The sequence below is a fragment of the Eublepharis macularius genome, chromosome 6, assembly GCF_028583425.1.
Source record: "Eublepharis macularius isolate TG4126 chromosome 6, MPM_Emac_v1.0, whole genome shotgun sequence".
In the NCBI taxonomy this organism is placed as follows: domain Eukaryota; kingdom Metazoa; phylum Chordata; class Lepidosauria; order Squamata; family Eublepharidae; genus Eublepharis; species Eublepharis macularius.
Window position 1 is genome coordinate 68,327,363 of NC_072795.1, and position 15,990 is coordinate 68,343,352.

Consider the following 15,990-nt stretch of genomic DNA (forward strand, 5'->3'; position numbering starts at 1 on the left):
GTAAGATTCTCTGTCATCTTTTCTCAGGAGACTGAGTTACTATTTCTGAAGCAGCCTACTAAGGGAACATGTTGGCTTCGTTTAAAGATAATTCAGTGTTTAAATTTTGCTCTGCATTGTCATAGTCGAAGACAGTAAAATGCCAGCTTTATACTATATAGGCTAAAGTAAAAAATCAAGTGCTAACCTATTTCTCAATATTCCAGGTATTTGCCCATTTCTCATCCATGCTTCACCCAGACCATCCCAGAGCTCAGTGTCCGACCAAGGTAATGAGAGTTTTTAAAAGTGTTTTGGATCGGGGTGAAGTTCTGTAACTTTTAAATGCTAACAGCTACATCTACATGAATTCTCACTGTTGATCAGCATGCCGGGTATATGCTTTGAATTCTGTGCCTAGAACCCCAAATTGTGTGAGGAGACTATATTAGACAAAATTACATCAGATCAAAACAGAGAATATAGAATTAAAGTACAGATAGTGGTATTCAGTGAACAGAGGAATCCAAAACATTGTGATCAAAAAATGTTGGTTACTGGAGAATGCTTGAGCTAGAAATATTGGGTAAGAGCTAGGCACTGGAGGGGTGGGTAATGAATTTTGAACTGCTGGACTTCGTAACATACACCCAGCTATAGAGACTACCCCTTACATCCCTAATGTTCAATATTCTGCAGAATTTACAGGTTGCTGCCATGTGCTGTTATTTAATCTATGCAAACCTCTGTGAGAATCCCATTTTATGTAAATTAAGAATTCAATAGGCCTGCAATATGCATCCTGGTATGTATTAGTGCATTATGGTCCTTGTTTTTGATTGCAGTGTGATAACATAATTGGGTGTCCTTTCATGAGCAGAGAGAGGGCATTTTACTTAGGGAGAGAAGAGAAACTGAAAAATGAAGCCCCCTGCTTCCCATTATACTTGTAATGTACAGGCATAACTGTTTCACCTCCTGTTATAATCAGGGAACTGAAAGGAGAAAGCAATACAGCCCTGTGTCCTGATGATTGCAACACAGAAGAGGCATTAAAATCTTTCAAGCCTGGGCAGGTAGTGACATGCTTTGTGAAGAAGGTAAGGCCTGGAATTTCTCAGACCCCATAGAATTTGGTTTGTTTCATTGGTTTTTGAACTTAGGCCAGAAAGAATAAATCCTCCAGAATCCTTAGATTCAGAAATCCTTAGATTCAGAAAGAATAAATCCTCCAGAATACAAAGATACATGACTGGAAATCAGGACATACCCTTTTGGAAGTAGTTTCAGTTTTTAAAAAGTTGGAAATCACTTTCCTAATTTTACTTTTCAGGTTCATTTTTGTAAGGGGGAGGTGGGTAGATGCTTGAAATCTTGGAGAATTTTAGGACTACATAATAAATCCACGGAGGTAGAGCCATGTTAGTCTGTTGCAGCAAAGTTGAGTGGAAGTTCAATGGCACCTTCAAATCTAACAAAAGCATGAGCTTTTGTGAGTTAAGTGCTTGCTTCATCATATGCATAGAATGTGCATCATAGGAATATATTGATAGTCAAAATTGCACGTAACAGAAACCTGGGAGTTGAAAGTCATTAGAAAGAGAGGCCATTTAGAAACAATAATCAAAAAGAATTCACTCCATTCAGAGTGAGTGAGGACTACTCACAACTATAGATAGATGGGCAGAATAACATAAGTTACTCAAACCAAATCAAGATCTAATTAAGGCAGGTGTAGTGGGAGACAGGCAGAACTAATTAATATCTGTAAAGGGGGGAGAACTATTAACACCTATTAATAGGTGCTGAACTATTAACACCTATTGTCATGAGGAAATGCAAGTTCCTATACAAGCCTGGTGGACAGAAAGTATGTTAAATTTCTTGGTGAATCTAAATTTGGCACTTTCATGTTGGATATTGTCTTTGATCTTTTTTAATAAGAGAACACTAACCTTCAGATCAGCAATGGTTTATCTTGAAAGACTGAAATATCCCCGCTGGGGAAACACTGCACAATCATAGTATGTTCTGCCTTTTCTCACTGTAATAATGAAATACGGTGTCTTCTCTTCTATGGCATCCAGTATAGCACCATAAAGAAATGGCTGGAAGTGGATGTTACTTCTAATGTTAGAGGGAGAGTTCAACAGTTGCTCCTTTCCCCTAACACCAAGGTAAGCAAATCACCAGTGTATAAGGGGCGTGGGTGCTTTTGAATCTCATTGCATGAGACTTCAAGCAATGGCATGAAAACCTTTCCCACAATAGTAGACATGCATGTCATTCATTACTACATTTACTAGTTATGACAGCTTTTCTAAGAATTCTTTAGCTGTGTAAAAGCATATCTTCTCAGCGAGTAGCATTTCTTATAAAGGGTGGTTGCCGCATTTCAGTCTGCTACATTCTGATTCTGACCATCAGCCCATCTGTTGTCTGCTTTGGCAATGGCTTTCCAGGATCCCAGGAAGAGATCTTTCACATCATCTGCTGCCTGATCTTGGGACCTTCTGCATGCAAAGCCTGTGCTGTACCATTGGGCTATGGCTGGTTCCCATAGTGTGGTCAACAGATGCTGTTTAAAAGCACTGCTATGGATATAGAGTTATTCGAATTCAGAGATGCAATCAGTAGTGGAGTTTTTTCAGTGGTAAATAAGAACTTTCCCTCTCCTCAGGTCTTAAAACACCCAGAAAAACACTTCAAAAATGGACAGGCTTTGGCTGCAACTGTGGTAGGCTCTGACATCACTAAGACCAAGCTCTGTCTGTCACTGACAGGTATGATTTAAAAATGTCAAACAAATGAATCCTTTGCCTAGTAATTAGAATGGTACTTCAGCATGCATGCTGCTGCCCTAATGCCCTTGTGTTTGTTGTCCACAACAAGCTCCTATTGTCACATGGAGCTCTCTAGTACAAAAGGGCTTCCCATTTACTGCAGTGTCAGTCACAGCTCCAGGTACACACACATTATGCATGTGTGGAGAAAACCATGTTAGGTGGTAATTTTATATGCACAAGAACGTTCCAGCAGAGCTATGGATCTGGCTATAGGATAAGGAAATACTCTCTCCATTTATATCTGCTTATCATGGTACCTTGGATGCGGTTTGTTTCACACAATCGTTGGGTGAATCGTGAGATGAAAAAAGGTTAAGCTAGAAAGGGGCCTTGAATAAGTAGAGGTTCTTCTCACATTTTTGTTGTCATGGTCATGTGGCACTTACAAACATTTCATCTGTCAGTGTTTGTAAACCAGTCAAGAAGAGTTCTATTATTGGAAATTTGATATAATCCATCCCTCTGCGCCGGTTACCATGTATTGTATTTGTGAATGGAGGCAGCAGTCTCGGTATGTGAAACTTGGACTAAACACTTGGGTTTAGGGTACAAAAGATTTAACAAACTCACTATCTTAAATTCATGAAGAGTTAGGTATATGATGAAGAGTTAGGTGTATGATGTCTGAGAACCTGAATCTTTTCACTCTCTGAGCAGGAATTCATTCTCTGGAGAAAAGAACCATCACCTTAGGCTGCGTCAAAAAGGTGATTCCACACGTTGGCCTGATTATCACACTTCCATTTGGAAAGACTGGCAAAGCCAGCCTTTTCCACTTGAGTGATTCATTTGTTGAGCAGCCAGTAGAAGGTTTCAGCACAGGACAAGTTGTCAAGTAAGAGCTTTCTGAAAAATAACTATAATGATCTTCAAATATTCTATACTCACATGAGAATTTTATGCTGCTTTTCAGTTTACAGAATACTTCAGAGTAAACACTCTCTAATCATGAAAAGGTTTAAGCTGAGTTTGTTCGAAAGATGATGTCATCCTTGTATATATGCAAGCTCTCTGTTAAGATACAACTATCCCGCAGATTCCGTCTCCAAAATCATTTTTCCCTCTAAACTAAAAGTAAACTCTTTTGTGTTGGGTTGTGAGTATTGCAAAATGGAAACATAAATAGTAATTATCTGCTGTTCCTCAGTCTGGATAAAAGTTCCATGTTGTTCCATTTTGTACATATAGATGCTGTGTCCTTTCCAGTAATGATAATGCAATGGAGGTGTCCCTCCGGCAGTCCAGGTAAGGAATCCAATTGCATGCTAAGAAGCAGATTTTAAAAAAAAATGGCATCCTTTTTCTCAAAGATTCAAAATTAAAATAAATTGCTGAGACGAGGAAAGAACCTACCATTTGGACCTGAACTGTAACAGCACAAACAAATTCATTTGGATCAGATCCTGAGATGTGTACATTTGCTTAATTGGTATGCATTTTTTAAAATGCAAGTTTGAGGTCCTGAAATTGCTCTCCCCCCACCTCCATTCCAGGTTTTTAGGTCTGGGGCAGAAATAGAAAACAAATCCTGCTCAAATTTCCTCTGCCTCCTTCTTTGATGTCATGTGTATAAGCTTCTCTCCACAGCCAGGAAAGCCAAACATGGTTTTGTTATTTTATTAAAGTGAAAGTGGAAATTAACAACATACCATTAGTTGAGATGGATTCTGCATTACAGAATTGATTTTCTTTTTATGGTACAATTGCAGTCCTGGAGATTTTGGGTTGCTGTGGCCAGTTTTGTTGCTTGATATTTTCCAGAAGTTTGGATTTACTTTGCCTGGCCAGCAGGAGAACATTTCACTCTATCTTTGTCTTTGTTGTAGAGTAAATCCAAAGAGCCATGGTAAAGTGGAAGATGCTGAAATCATGAGCCTTGAGAATGTTCAGAAAGGTCAACTTGTCAGAGGTTATGTTACTTCTGTAACACCAGCTGGTATCTTCTTTGGGTGAGTTTTGTAAGCTGACCATAAAAGGTGAAATCAATGCTTAGAAAATTTCATGCATTCACTGGGTACTGTGTTCAGAATAACTTGTGTAATGTTTAGATGTTGCAATTTCAGGCTGGATTGAGCACTCAAAATTACTTTACCTGAGTCTTGCCAGATTTTAACCAATATATGGTAGAAAATTTGTCCTGTTTCAGTTAGAAAGGAAGAAAAAAATGTTTCAGATTTGTCAGAAACAGAACGGTTAAATGTACCAGCTTTCCTTTTGAATTATGAATGCATAAGTCTGTGTACATTATTACATCTAGAACATCCTGTGCATAACTGTGTAGCCTGTACTGATAAATGGCACCCTCTTTAACTCATAGCCTTGCAAGGTGATTGGTTTTCACTTTAGCATCTCTTCCCCAACCCTCCCAAGCCAATGCATAGCAAATAAAAATAACTCATGAGAATACAAAAGCTAGAAATCCCTGCAAGGTCTGGGATGTGGCCTGCCTCTTTCTTATATCCAATAAAGGTCATCCTAAAGTTTTTTTTAATTAGAAGATGCCATCCTTGAAGGTCCTGTTAAGGTCAGGGGAGGGGAAAGTCCTTTCATCCCTTGGCCAAAACTGAGCTCTGTGCAAAGTTTTTGGATAGTTAGTCAGGATTCTCTCTCCCATAGGATTTTTCTAGTCTTACATCCCTGGTGGTGATGAAGTCTTTGTCAGCCAGGGCAGCAGATCTTACATTGCCTTTGGGCATCTGCTCTATCTTGGTAATCTTGCTCTGTCCTTTTTTCTCAGACTCCCTGTAGTTCTTATAGCTGAAAAACTTTAAAAAAAAATTGAATGGAAGCAAGTAGGGTCTTTGTGTCTGGAGTTTTCCTGCTCCATCTTTCAGCCCATCAAGAGTGAAGGGCCATGCTGGGTTGGCTAGACCTATGGTCCAAATTTCCTCCTGTACAATCAATACACTGCTATCCTGTGTTAGCTATGCAACAGAACTTTACACAGAAGCTGAAACACAAATTGTGGAACGCTTTCTATTTCTTTTCTGGACTATCTGTTGTTCTTTATAAATCCAAGGTCCAGGTTCCAATTAGGGAGGGGTGACCTTTGCATTGATTTGGCTTTTGAAGTGATTTTGTAATAACAGAACTGTTTATTTTTTAAAATAGATTATCAGACTCTGTTGTGGGCCGAATCCCATTGCAATACATCACCCATCTCTTTGTGCCAGATCAGTCCTTATATGCAAAATTTGTACATGTAGGACAGTTGCTCACTGCCAAAGTCCTCAGGTAAGTGTCCTGTTTAATACGTGGCTGAATTTGGGATGGGAGAACTTTGATATAGAACAGATAAAACTCTGTCATTTGTGAAAGGACATGGAATCAGTCTTGTTTAGAAGCAGAGAACCAAATTCAAATATTACTTCAGCTTTGGTCAAATATTTGAGTTTGCCCCGTGTCATTTATAAAATGGTAATTATAATAACCTCCTTTTCAGAGTTGATGTGAAGCTGAAGAAGATAAGGAATGTAAAGCACTTGGCAGTTTAAAAAAGTACTACATAAATCTCATACTTACAACAATTCTTCCCTTTGTGCTACCCCCCCTTTTATTTTCCCAACAATTTTACAGTATAAACAAAGGAGAGAATCATGTGGTGCTCTCAGTTCTCCCTGATGACACTGGGAAACCAAGTATTATCCCAGAGTCCCTGGGTTTGCTGCAGAGTGAAAAGAAGCTGAAGAAGTGCAAAAGGAGACATTCTGAACGAGGACAGGTATCTAACTCGGTGGGAGGTTTAGACTTGGTAGTGGTGGTAATAATAAGATCTAGGATATAATTGTATATTGCAAGTATTTGTTAACTCATACAAAAAAGTGTTATTTTTTTTAAATTGTGTAAAATTTTCTTTCCTAATGAAAGGAAATAAAGCAAGGAAAGAAGAGAGGTCGTTGCACTGAAGAGGATGATAGTGGCATTGATATCTATTGCCGGGAGGAAGAAGAAGAGGAAAAGAATGAGAAGAGCTCTAAGGTAAAGGATTATGGAATAAAAAGAATATCTGGACCTCTTTATAATATTTTAATGGTAGTCTTTGCTGTATATTTTTAAATACAAAAGCTTTTTTTTTCTCTCTCAGCTGAAAAGAGAGATTCCAAGGCTGACGGTTTCAACCGCCTTTACATGGGAGGAAGATTTAAATGTGCTGGATACAACCATGTTAAGAGAGAGAGAGCAGAGTTCTGCTAGTGAGGAAGAAGAAGAAGATACGCAGTCCACGGTATAGTAGCTCAGTGCAGTCTGTTTGGGAATCACTTTACATGCAGCCAAGAGTCCTTTTTGCTGATCTTTAACTTATTACTTCTAGGGTTTACTATACTGGCCTGAAAAGTATATATTAGTGTTCTGCTTCTAAAATTAAGATACTGATACAGTTGGCACTATAAGGAAAGGCGTAGCAGGATAAGAGTCTCTGTTTAGTTTCTGATCATATTGAGAATTATTTTATGGTAACATTCTTCCTTGTTTTGGAGGCTTGCATATGTAAATGTGTACATTTTCTTGAGTTGTGTTTCTCAGAAGAGATGACAAATATGCAGTTATATATGTAGCTACAGCAAAGCTTCCTTTCATAACAATCCTCTCCATATCCGGGGAGCTGTAGGAAGCATTCTGGAGGAAGCTACGTTAGTTTAGCTAAGTGGAACACAAATGAGGACAGGCAGGGTAATGCAGGGTAGGCAATAGATGTGTGTTGCTGCTCTTGGGTGGCAGGAGGGTTTGGGAACTTGCCATGTCACAGTGTCCAGAGTGCCCCAGAATCTAGGGACAGCTGTCATTTGTTCAAGATTCCATCTCTTCTGCAGAAAATACATGAACTCTTTAACTGTTCACCACATAATTGGATGTTTCTTACTTTATGTTGTCTTGTAGTATTACTGCTATTCCAGTCATCGTTCCCTTCCTCTCTTGCCTTGTTTCCTTTTAAGACAAAAAAACAAACGAGAAAGAAAAAGGATCTGGAGAAGCAAAGGGCAGAAAAGGAACTTGCCAAATTAGAAGCTGCCTTGATGGATCCTACTCGGCAGCCCCAGACCGCAGATGACTTTGACCGCTTGGTCCTTGGCAACCCTGACAGCTCCATCCTCTGGTTGCAATATATGGCTTTCCATCTCCAGGCCACAGAGATAGAAAAGGCGAGAGCTGTAGCTGAAAGGGCCCTGAAAACAATATCCTTCAGGTGAATATTTCATTTTTTGCCTGCAGCCATTCCTGCCTATACAAGGTCTAGTTTGATTATATCTCTCATGGAAAGTAGTACCTTCTGGATTAAATGAGTAATGTTTATCTCTTTTCTTTGGTCTCACCCCTCCTATACAACTGCAATCCAGTGTGATGAGCTAGAACACTGAGATTCTGTACTGAGATACACACTGACTGACTTAGGCTCCCACACAATTTGCCTGACTTGGCTAGAATGAATACATTTCCTCAGTACTCAAACTAAAAACTGAAGTTCACTCCACCTCCGATTAGAATACACTTCACTCACCCATCCAGTCCTTCTCCTTCTCACATCAGAGGTAGTATGTGTGATCTGGGTTTGGTAACCAGCAAAATAGCTGGATTTATGCTGATCTGACATAATCTGGTTATTCCAGTTCCCCGGATCCAGTCCAGGCAGCTGGACTCTGCTGGGTGGAATTATCGAGCTCTAGGCAACTGCAACAGAGCCGAGCAGCTTGCAGAGAGAGAGCAATGGTGCAAATGGAGCTAGGCTCTGCGCTGCTGCAGGAGAATGGTGTGAGGCTGCTAGGGAGGAGGCAGCAGGCAAAGTGGATTCCCATTCCATTCCACCCAAAAGATCTCTTCGGGTTGCTGTCATTGGCCACCTTTTAAATGCCATGGCTGGACAAGTCACCCCCTTGCTTGGGATTCTGTGGTTCAGGGTGCGATGGTGGTTTCCTTGCTGCAGTTTTCTTCTGTTTGGCTTTGTTGGTTAAGCTTGCAAGGGAGGAATGTCGAATCAGAGAATCCCAAGTTGGGGGGCAGAGTACGAGCTGTGAACTTTAAAAGCCTTGGAAATATTTCCCCATAGGAAACAATGGAAGAGTGGCTGGGGGCAGCTTGTTCAGGGGCCTATAGAATTGGACCCCAGGGTCCAGTCTTCCTGAAATTTGGGAAGTCTTTAGTGGACAGTGCGAAGTAGTTTCTCTGAAAATTTGGTGGAATTTGCTTAAAAAATGCCCCCCAGCCCCCTGGATATTTTCACCTATAGGGAATAATGGCCTTTTACATCTGAGATCCAGGATTCTCTAAACCAGATCAGAGAATCTGACTCAGATTTCAGGAATACCAGATTTTTTTTGGTATCCCTGAAACCTGGATCTGGATCACCCAGATTTTATTTATTTATTTATTTATTTGGTGCACACTCCTAATCAGAGGCCTGCACTTCTAACTTCAGTAAGCATATAGTCAAAACTCTATGTTAATACACTATGTTAAGACTCTTAAAATTGCTAAAGACAGATGAGAAGGAAAAGGTGACAGAAATAGTATCAGAATTCTCAGTGCAGCATTTCAGCGACTTGCACACAGAGACAATGAAATCTATTATAATAACCAATGCAAAGAAACAGAAGAGAACAACAAAAAAGGAAGAGTAAGAGATCTGTTACACAAGTTCCAGGAAATCAAAGGGAAATTAAAGCCACAGCTAGGGATGCTGAAAGATTGACAGGGAAATACAGTATCCGATCAGGACAAAATAAAGGAAAGATAGAAACAGTACACTGAAGAACTGTATAGGAAAGACTGAATGATGACAGATTCGTTCAAAGAAGAATCTTTTGACGATGAACCAGAAGTCTGAGAAAGTGAAATGAAAGCTGTACTTGAAGCAATTGAGAGAAATAAATCACCTGCTGTAGATGGAATGCTAGTAGAACTATTTCAAGCTACTGAAACAGTCCATCGAAATCTTAACAAGAATATGTCAATAAAATATGGAAAACAAAACCATGGCCCACAGACTGGAAATGCTCAATCTACATTCCGCTTCTGAAGAAAGGGGATACCAAAGAATGCAGCAACTATTGGACTGGCACATTAATTTCTCATGGAAGCAAAGTGATGCTCAGAATTCTACAGCAAAGGCTCTTAACATATATGAAACAAGAAATACCAGATACTCAAACTGAATTCAGAAAACGAAGAGGCGCTAGAAATTATATTGCAAATTTACGATGGCTAATGAAGCATAGCAGAGAATTTTAGAAGAAAATCAGCCTGTGTTTTATTGATTACAGCAAAGCCTTTGACTGTGTGGATCATGAAAAGCTATGGATGGTGTTAAAAGAAACAGGGGTGCCTCAACATCCGATTGATCTAGTACACAACCTGTACTCTGGACAAGAGGCTGCTGTTAGGACAGAATATGGGGAAACAGAATGGTTTCTAATTGGCAAAGGTGTCAGGCAAGGATATATATTATCTCCCTATCTGTTCAACCTGTATGCTGAAAATATAAGGAAAGATGAATTAGATTTAGGAGAAGGTGGAGTGAGAATCGGTTGAAGACATTAACAATTTGAGATATGCAGATGATACCACTTTACTGGCAGAAAATAGTGAAGACTTGAAATGACTACTGATGAAGGTTATATGAGAAAGTGCCAAAGCAGGATTACAACTAAACATCAAGAAGACAAAAGTAATGGACTTCCAAGGAATTACACAGTTTTAAGGCTGACAATGAAGAAACTGAAATGGCTAAACATTGTCTGTTCCTTGGGTCAATCATCAACCAAAAGGGAGACTGCAGTCAAGAATCAGAAGAAGATTGACACTTGGAAGGGTAGCCATGAGGGAACTGGAAAAGATCCTTAAGGATAAGGATGTCTCTCTGGGGACCAAAATCGAGATAATCCACACTATGGTATTCCCCATAACTATGAATGGATGTGCAAGTTGGACAGTGAGGAAAGCTGACAGGAAGAAAATTAATTTGTTTGAAATAGGGTGCTGGAGGAGAGTTTCACAGATAGCATGGATGGCCAAAAAGAAAAAGAAGTGGGTTCTAGATCAAATCAAGCCTGAATTCTCCCTAGAAGCTAAAATGACAAAACTGAGGCTATGATACTTTGGTCACGTCATGAGAAAACAAGACTTTTTGGAAAAGCCAATAACGCTAGGAAAAGTGGAAGGCAGTATGAGAAGAGGAAGACCCAAAATAAGATGGCTTAACTCAGTAAAGGAAGCAACATCCTCCAGTTTTCAAGATCTGAACAAGTCTGTTAAATAATAGGACATTTTGGAGGACTTTCATTCATAGGGTCATCATAAATTGGAAGCGACTTGATGGCATATAACACTTTAATGCACATAAATAAAACACACAAACTTATTTACCTGATAAAACTTTAGGCTTATTAGCTCCTTATGCTGATCTTTTAAATTGTTATATTTAACTACTGCTGGAGTCAACTGTACGTGCACAGATTGTAAAGAGGTTGAGTATAAACTTCTTTTAAAAAACGGGCCATGTCTGTGAGTTCATAAAGCATTGCTGTGGTCTCAGTTAGCATGAGGGTATGAGAACTGAGCAGAGTAAAGAGAAGGAAAAAAGATGATTTTGTAGTGATTTTAATTGCATTTATCCTAATTGCACAGAGACAAAGCCACCGTGAGTGTCTGACATTTGCTGGGGGTGGGATGGGGTGCAGGAACCATCACTCACTTCCTTGATAGCACCAAGCAGGCTAGATGGAAATTCTTCATGAAATATTTGCTCAGATTAATACATTCTGGACTTCCTACAGTCCTAATAATCCATTGTGTGGGAAAAGTTGCTACTATCAGTTTCTGGTGTGAAAAATACCGTGATTTGCCAGACTCTGTCCATTGCAGAGTAGCTATTGAGGACAATCATTGCAGAGGCCATGGCTCAGTATGTTCAGTTCCTGGCATCACTGCTAAAAGGATCGGACAGTAAATTATGTGGAAGATCACTGTATGAAACCTTGGAGAGTTGCAGAGTGTTGTAGACAATACTGACCTTGATAGATAATGGTCTGGCTCATTCTAAGGCAGCTTCATGTGTTCATGTCATTGGAAACCAGGGTATTAGGGCACTATATATACCTCATTAACCCTGTACAGATACGCCAAAGAGAAGGCTGGGAAAAGGCAACCATGGTGGACAGTTTAGATCCTGTGAGGTTACATTTTCATTGGCGCTGAGTGGTAGGGACCTGTTGATTAGGGGCTATTGTTTTAGTAAAGAAATATAAGTTTTGGTCCATATATGTATGTTTTTTCCAAGGGAAGAGCAAGAGAAGTTGAATGTGTGGGTAGCCCTGCTGAACCTGGAGAACATGTATGGCATAGAGGAAGCTCTGATGAAAGTCTTTGAAAGAGCAATTCAATACAATGAACCCCTGAAAGTTTTCCAACAGCTGGCAGATATCTATGCTGGTTCTGAGAAATACAAGGTGAGCCTCAGTAACATCCGTGTGTTAAATTAGAGGGCCCCTGCTGTTCATCCTATGTAGCTGGAAAATGGCTTACCTGTTCTGTTCTTGGAATGAATTTCCTTAAGCTGATCCAACTGGATCCTGGGTGGAATCCTGTGGAATCTTCTAACTGCGAATGTATCTTCAGTTTGGGTAGCAAGCTTATTTTTATCATGGCTTTAGCCAAGCAGCACCTAGGTGCTGCCTTACTACTCTTGCTCTAGCGTTATTTATAACAACATGTGCAATCAGAAGGGATAAGATCAATATGCTTAAACTGTAATATACTCTGCTTAATTTTCGAAGTTCTAAATGCAGATTTTTTTACTGTCTTTGTTGTTAGAATTTATTTTTATTCTATTTTATATAGACATGTAAAATCATTTATTTGACAGATCAAAGGTAGATGTTGGCTTTTTAAGGTAGTGTAGGAAATGGGAGGAAGAAGTTTGCAAACCATGCCTGTTTCTTCCACCACTGTATGCCTGAATCTCCTAGGCCCCTGTATTTTCATGCTTGTCAGCCTGTAACCACAAGAGTCGCCAACAATAATTTTTGAAGTGGGCAGAAGACAGAATCCAAGAATAGAGCCAGTAAGTTCTCAAAACCTAGTTTTAGAACATGCGTAACTGACTAGCCAGTACATAACGTTGGAAGGCTAGTGACCTGGATTTTAGTCCTCCTCCTACCTTGCATAGCATTTTAGATTCTGTGGCTCAGTTTCTTGATGGTCATAAATAAGAAGCGACTGCTCCATGCTTTTAGAAATTTGTGGGTATAATGTGTTAAGAATGATCCCTTCTTTTTTCTTCTCCTGTCAGCAAGCTGATGACCTGTACAACACAATGCTGAAGCGCTTTCGCCAGGAAAAGTCTGTGTGGGTAAAATACACCGATTTCCTCCTGAAAAGAGGCCAGGTGGAGGCAGCTCACAGGCTCCTCCCACGCGCACTCAAGTGTCTGCCAAACAAAGACCGTAAGAACCCCTTCGGTTTTCTCTTCTCATGGTCGGTGGCATTGTAGCTTCCCATCTATCATTTGACTCCCACAAGCCCCAAAGGTGGCTGATACTAATTCTGCCTTGCCTCCTTAGACTGCACGATTCTCCAAACAGGTCAGAAAAGTAGCCTCCAGATCATGGCCTGATATCCAAATGAATGTAACATTGTGAGGGAGACAAAGTTCTCACACAGTTTTGTTGCCTTGGTTTGTCCTAATAAAGGGTATTAGTCGATTTTTATTTGGACCATGTGGCTACCTGGAACTCCACACTCCTTATTGATTACTGGGGATTGCATACCAATAGTTACTAATGATGCTTAGGTGTTTTAATAAAACTCAACCATAATCATCATTACTAAGTTCCTTCCTAAAATGTGTTTTAAGTTCAAAGATTGGGGAGAGTTTCTGATAAAGGAATATAGCAAAACTATTATGCTTTGTCTATGCTCTACATAATCTTTAGTTTATCAAAGGTTCAAGAAATCTTTGTAGGTCTTTCATAGCACACATTTATTCTGTACCAGTCTTACTTACTTGTTTTCGTTTCCTCTTGATAAGGAGAGAGTGGCTGAGAGCAGCTTGTTCAAGGGTCCATAGAATTGGGTCCCACAGTCCAATTTTCCTAAATCTTAGTTGGGGGTCTTTAGTGGACAGGCAGGAGTAGATTACATGCAGATTTGGTGGAGTTTGCTTGAAAAATGATCCGGAATAGTTTCCCCTTAGAGAACAATGGCCAGATAAATTTAGGATTCTTTAACTAGATTAGAGAATCTGACGTGGATTTCAGGGGTACCGAATTTTTTTGGTATTCCTGAAACCCAGATCTGGATCACCTTAATTTGTTGTTGTTGTTGCACACCCTTACTTTTGATACCTTTCTGTCTCCATGAGTGATTGTGCATGTTCTTGCTTTCTCTGCCACCACACTGAAAAAGCTGCATATATTACATTAGCAAAAAAAATTAGCCACATTTAGTAATACAGAGTTTACAAAACAAAAGCGGGGGGGGAACTACTTTGAAAAATTACAGCTCTGGCATGAAACCCTAAAATCCATGTTTAATGGCCTTTTGCCAAAGTAATGGCAGTGCCTTCAAAATCTGATCAGAGGCAGTGAAATCTACTGGAAGATGCACTCAGAAATGCATGTTTACTTTGTTACAGATATAGATGTGATTTCAAAGCTGGCACAACTTGAGTTCCGGTTTGGAGATCCAGAACACGGCAAGACCATTTTTGAGAACACCCTGAGCACATACCCAAAACGCACAGACATCTGGTCAATTTTTATAGACATGATGATAAAACATGGCAGCCAGAAGGAAGTACGGTGAGTACTAGATTGGGTTAGCAGGCCAAGACTTCTGAATCTGCCAGAAAAGATCCAAATATAACACAGGGAATTCATATTGGCCTTGAATTCAAGAGAAATTAAATCAGATTGGAAGATCTGATTATTTGGAAATGGGGAGCTATATTACAACACTGAGAGGGGCCTACAATAAGGGACTGGATTAATGGTAGCATTAACAACCAGTATTAAGCCTACTACAGGTAAAGAGAAACCATTCTGAGTTTCTTCTCTTAGTGCTATTTCTATGCAAGTGCTATTTCTATGCCTGCTTGTTTGGAACTTAGCATGGATGTTGTCATGCTGATTATACACTAAAGTCATGGTTCTCAGTTTTGTGTGTTGGCAGACAATGTGTTTAAGTATAGATGGCATATCACAGTCTAGCAAATCATGATGATGTTGTAGGAGAACCCAGGGCTACCCCAATCTAGAATCTCCAAGAAAGGACAGCCCAGGGATCCCTAGAAAACAAGACGGCAACAAAAGTTCGGTAGCAGCTACTACCAGCCTCTCGGATTACCCCCACAGCTTGTATACTGACAGGCAAGCCTCCAGTCCTCAGGGCACTAAACAAGTGAAAGTCAGCCCTGCAAGGTAGGCATCCCACAGACAGAGTTCCAAAACAAATTAGCTGGATAGCATGGAGCAAAGTGGCCAAAGAATAGGATTTGGATTGGAGCACCAACATGATTAATTCTATACAAATTATAGTTAATTTATTGAAAAAGTACAAGCTAAATATCAAGAAGTATAGAATAGTGCAGCAAGCAAACAATATGACAAAGACTAATTAACAAACGTAGCATTTACTAAAATCCTTAACCTAATTTCCAGATGTTACCTTCAAGCAAACAGCATGCTTCAGATGACAAGTTCCAAAAGGAATCAAATGGTCCAAACATTCAAAGAAAGGCCAGCTGAGGCAGCAGTCTTCCAGACACAGGCTTTCAGCAAAGCAGGCAGACAAAAATGCAAAATGGATCCTTAGGGAAACTGTCGAGGTACCCCAAGAGGAACAAAGCTAATGTAAAAAAGCCATCTTTTAAAGGCACGCGGCCAGTAGGGTACCCAAAGTTAGCCAATCAGAGGCAAGCCTGCAAGACCAGTACTGCTGTTACTATGCCTTGTGGGTGTGATGAAGAAAATAATTTTTCAAGTTCCAGGAAGCCTTGCATTAATGAACTGAAATGCTCAGAGCTGAACTATCCAAGGCCATCGGCCTTGAGAACCTTCACCCCTCCAGAGATTGGCTGTGCCTTATCAGCCTGGGAGCTGAGGTACCCTCCAGCCCCAGCCTTCAAAGGAACACTCTTCTCTCTCACTTCTCAGAAGGAGGAGGAGGGCATGAC

At 40.0% G+C, this 15,990-nt stretch overlaps 1 protein-coding gene across 1 annotated transcript in view; it reads left to right on the top strand.

Annotated features, from left to right (window-relative positions):
- The window catches only part of PDCD11 (programmed cell death 11), a 48,921-nt gene that overhangs the window by 31,875 nt on the left and 1,056 nt on the right, over positions 1-15,990 (top strand). Inside the window, exons 21-35 of the mRNA XM_054983509.1 lie at positions 207-269; positions 971-1,079; positions 2,067-2,156; positions 2,660-2,762; positions 3,483-3,660; positions 4,014-4,070; positions 4,652-4,774; positions 5,937-6,059; positions 6,402-6,546; positions 6,693-6,803; positions 6,910-7,050; positions 7,760-8,010; positions 12,097-12,265; positions 13,108-13,261; positions 14,452-14,617. Of these exons, the coding sequence (XP_054839484.1) occupies positions 207-269; positions 971-1,079; positions 2,067-2,156; positions 2,660-2,762; positions 3,483-3,660; positions 4,014-4,070; positions 4,652-4,774; positions 5,937-6,059; positions 6,402-6,546; positions 6,693-6,803; positions 6,910-7,050; positions 7,760-8,010; positions 12,097-12,265; positions 13,108-13,261; positions 14,452-14,617 (1,983 nt within the window). The remainder of the gene's footprint in view (positions 1-206; positions 270-970; positions 1,080-2,066; positions 2,157-2,659; positions 2,763-3,482; positions 3,661-4,013; positions 4,071-4,651; positions 4,775-5,936; positions 6,060-6,401; positions 6,547-6,692; positions 6,804-6,909; positions 7,051-7,759; positions 8,011-12,096; positions 12,266-13,107; positions 13,262-14,451; positions 14,618-15,990) is intronic.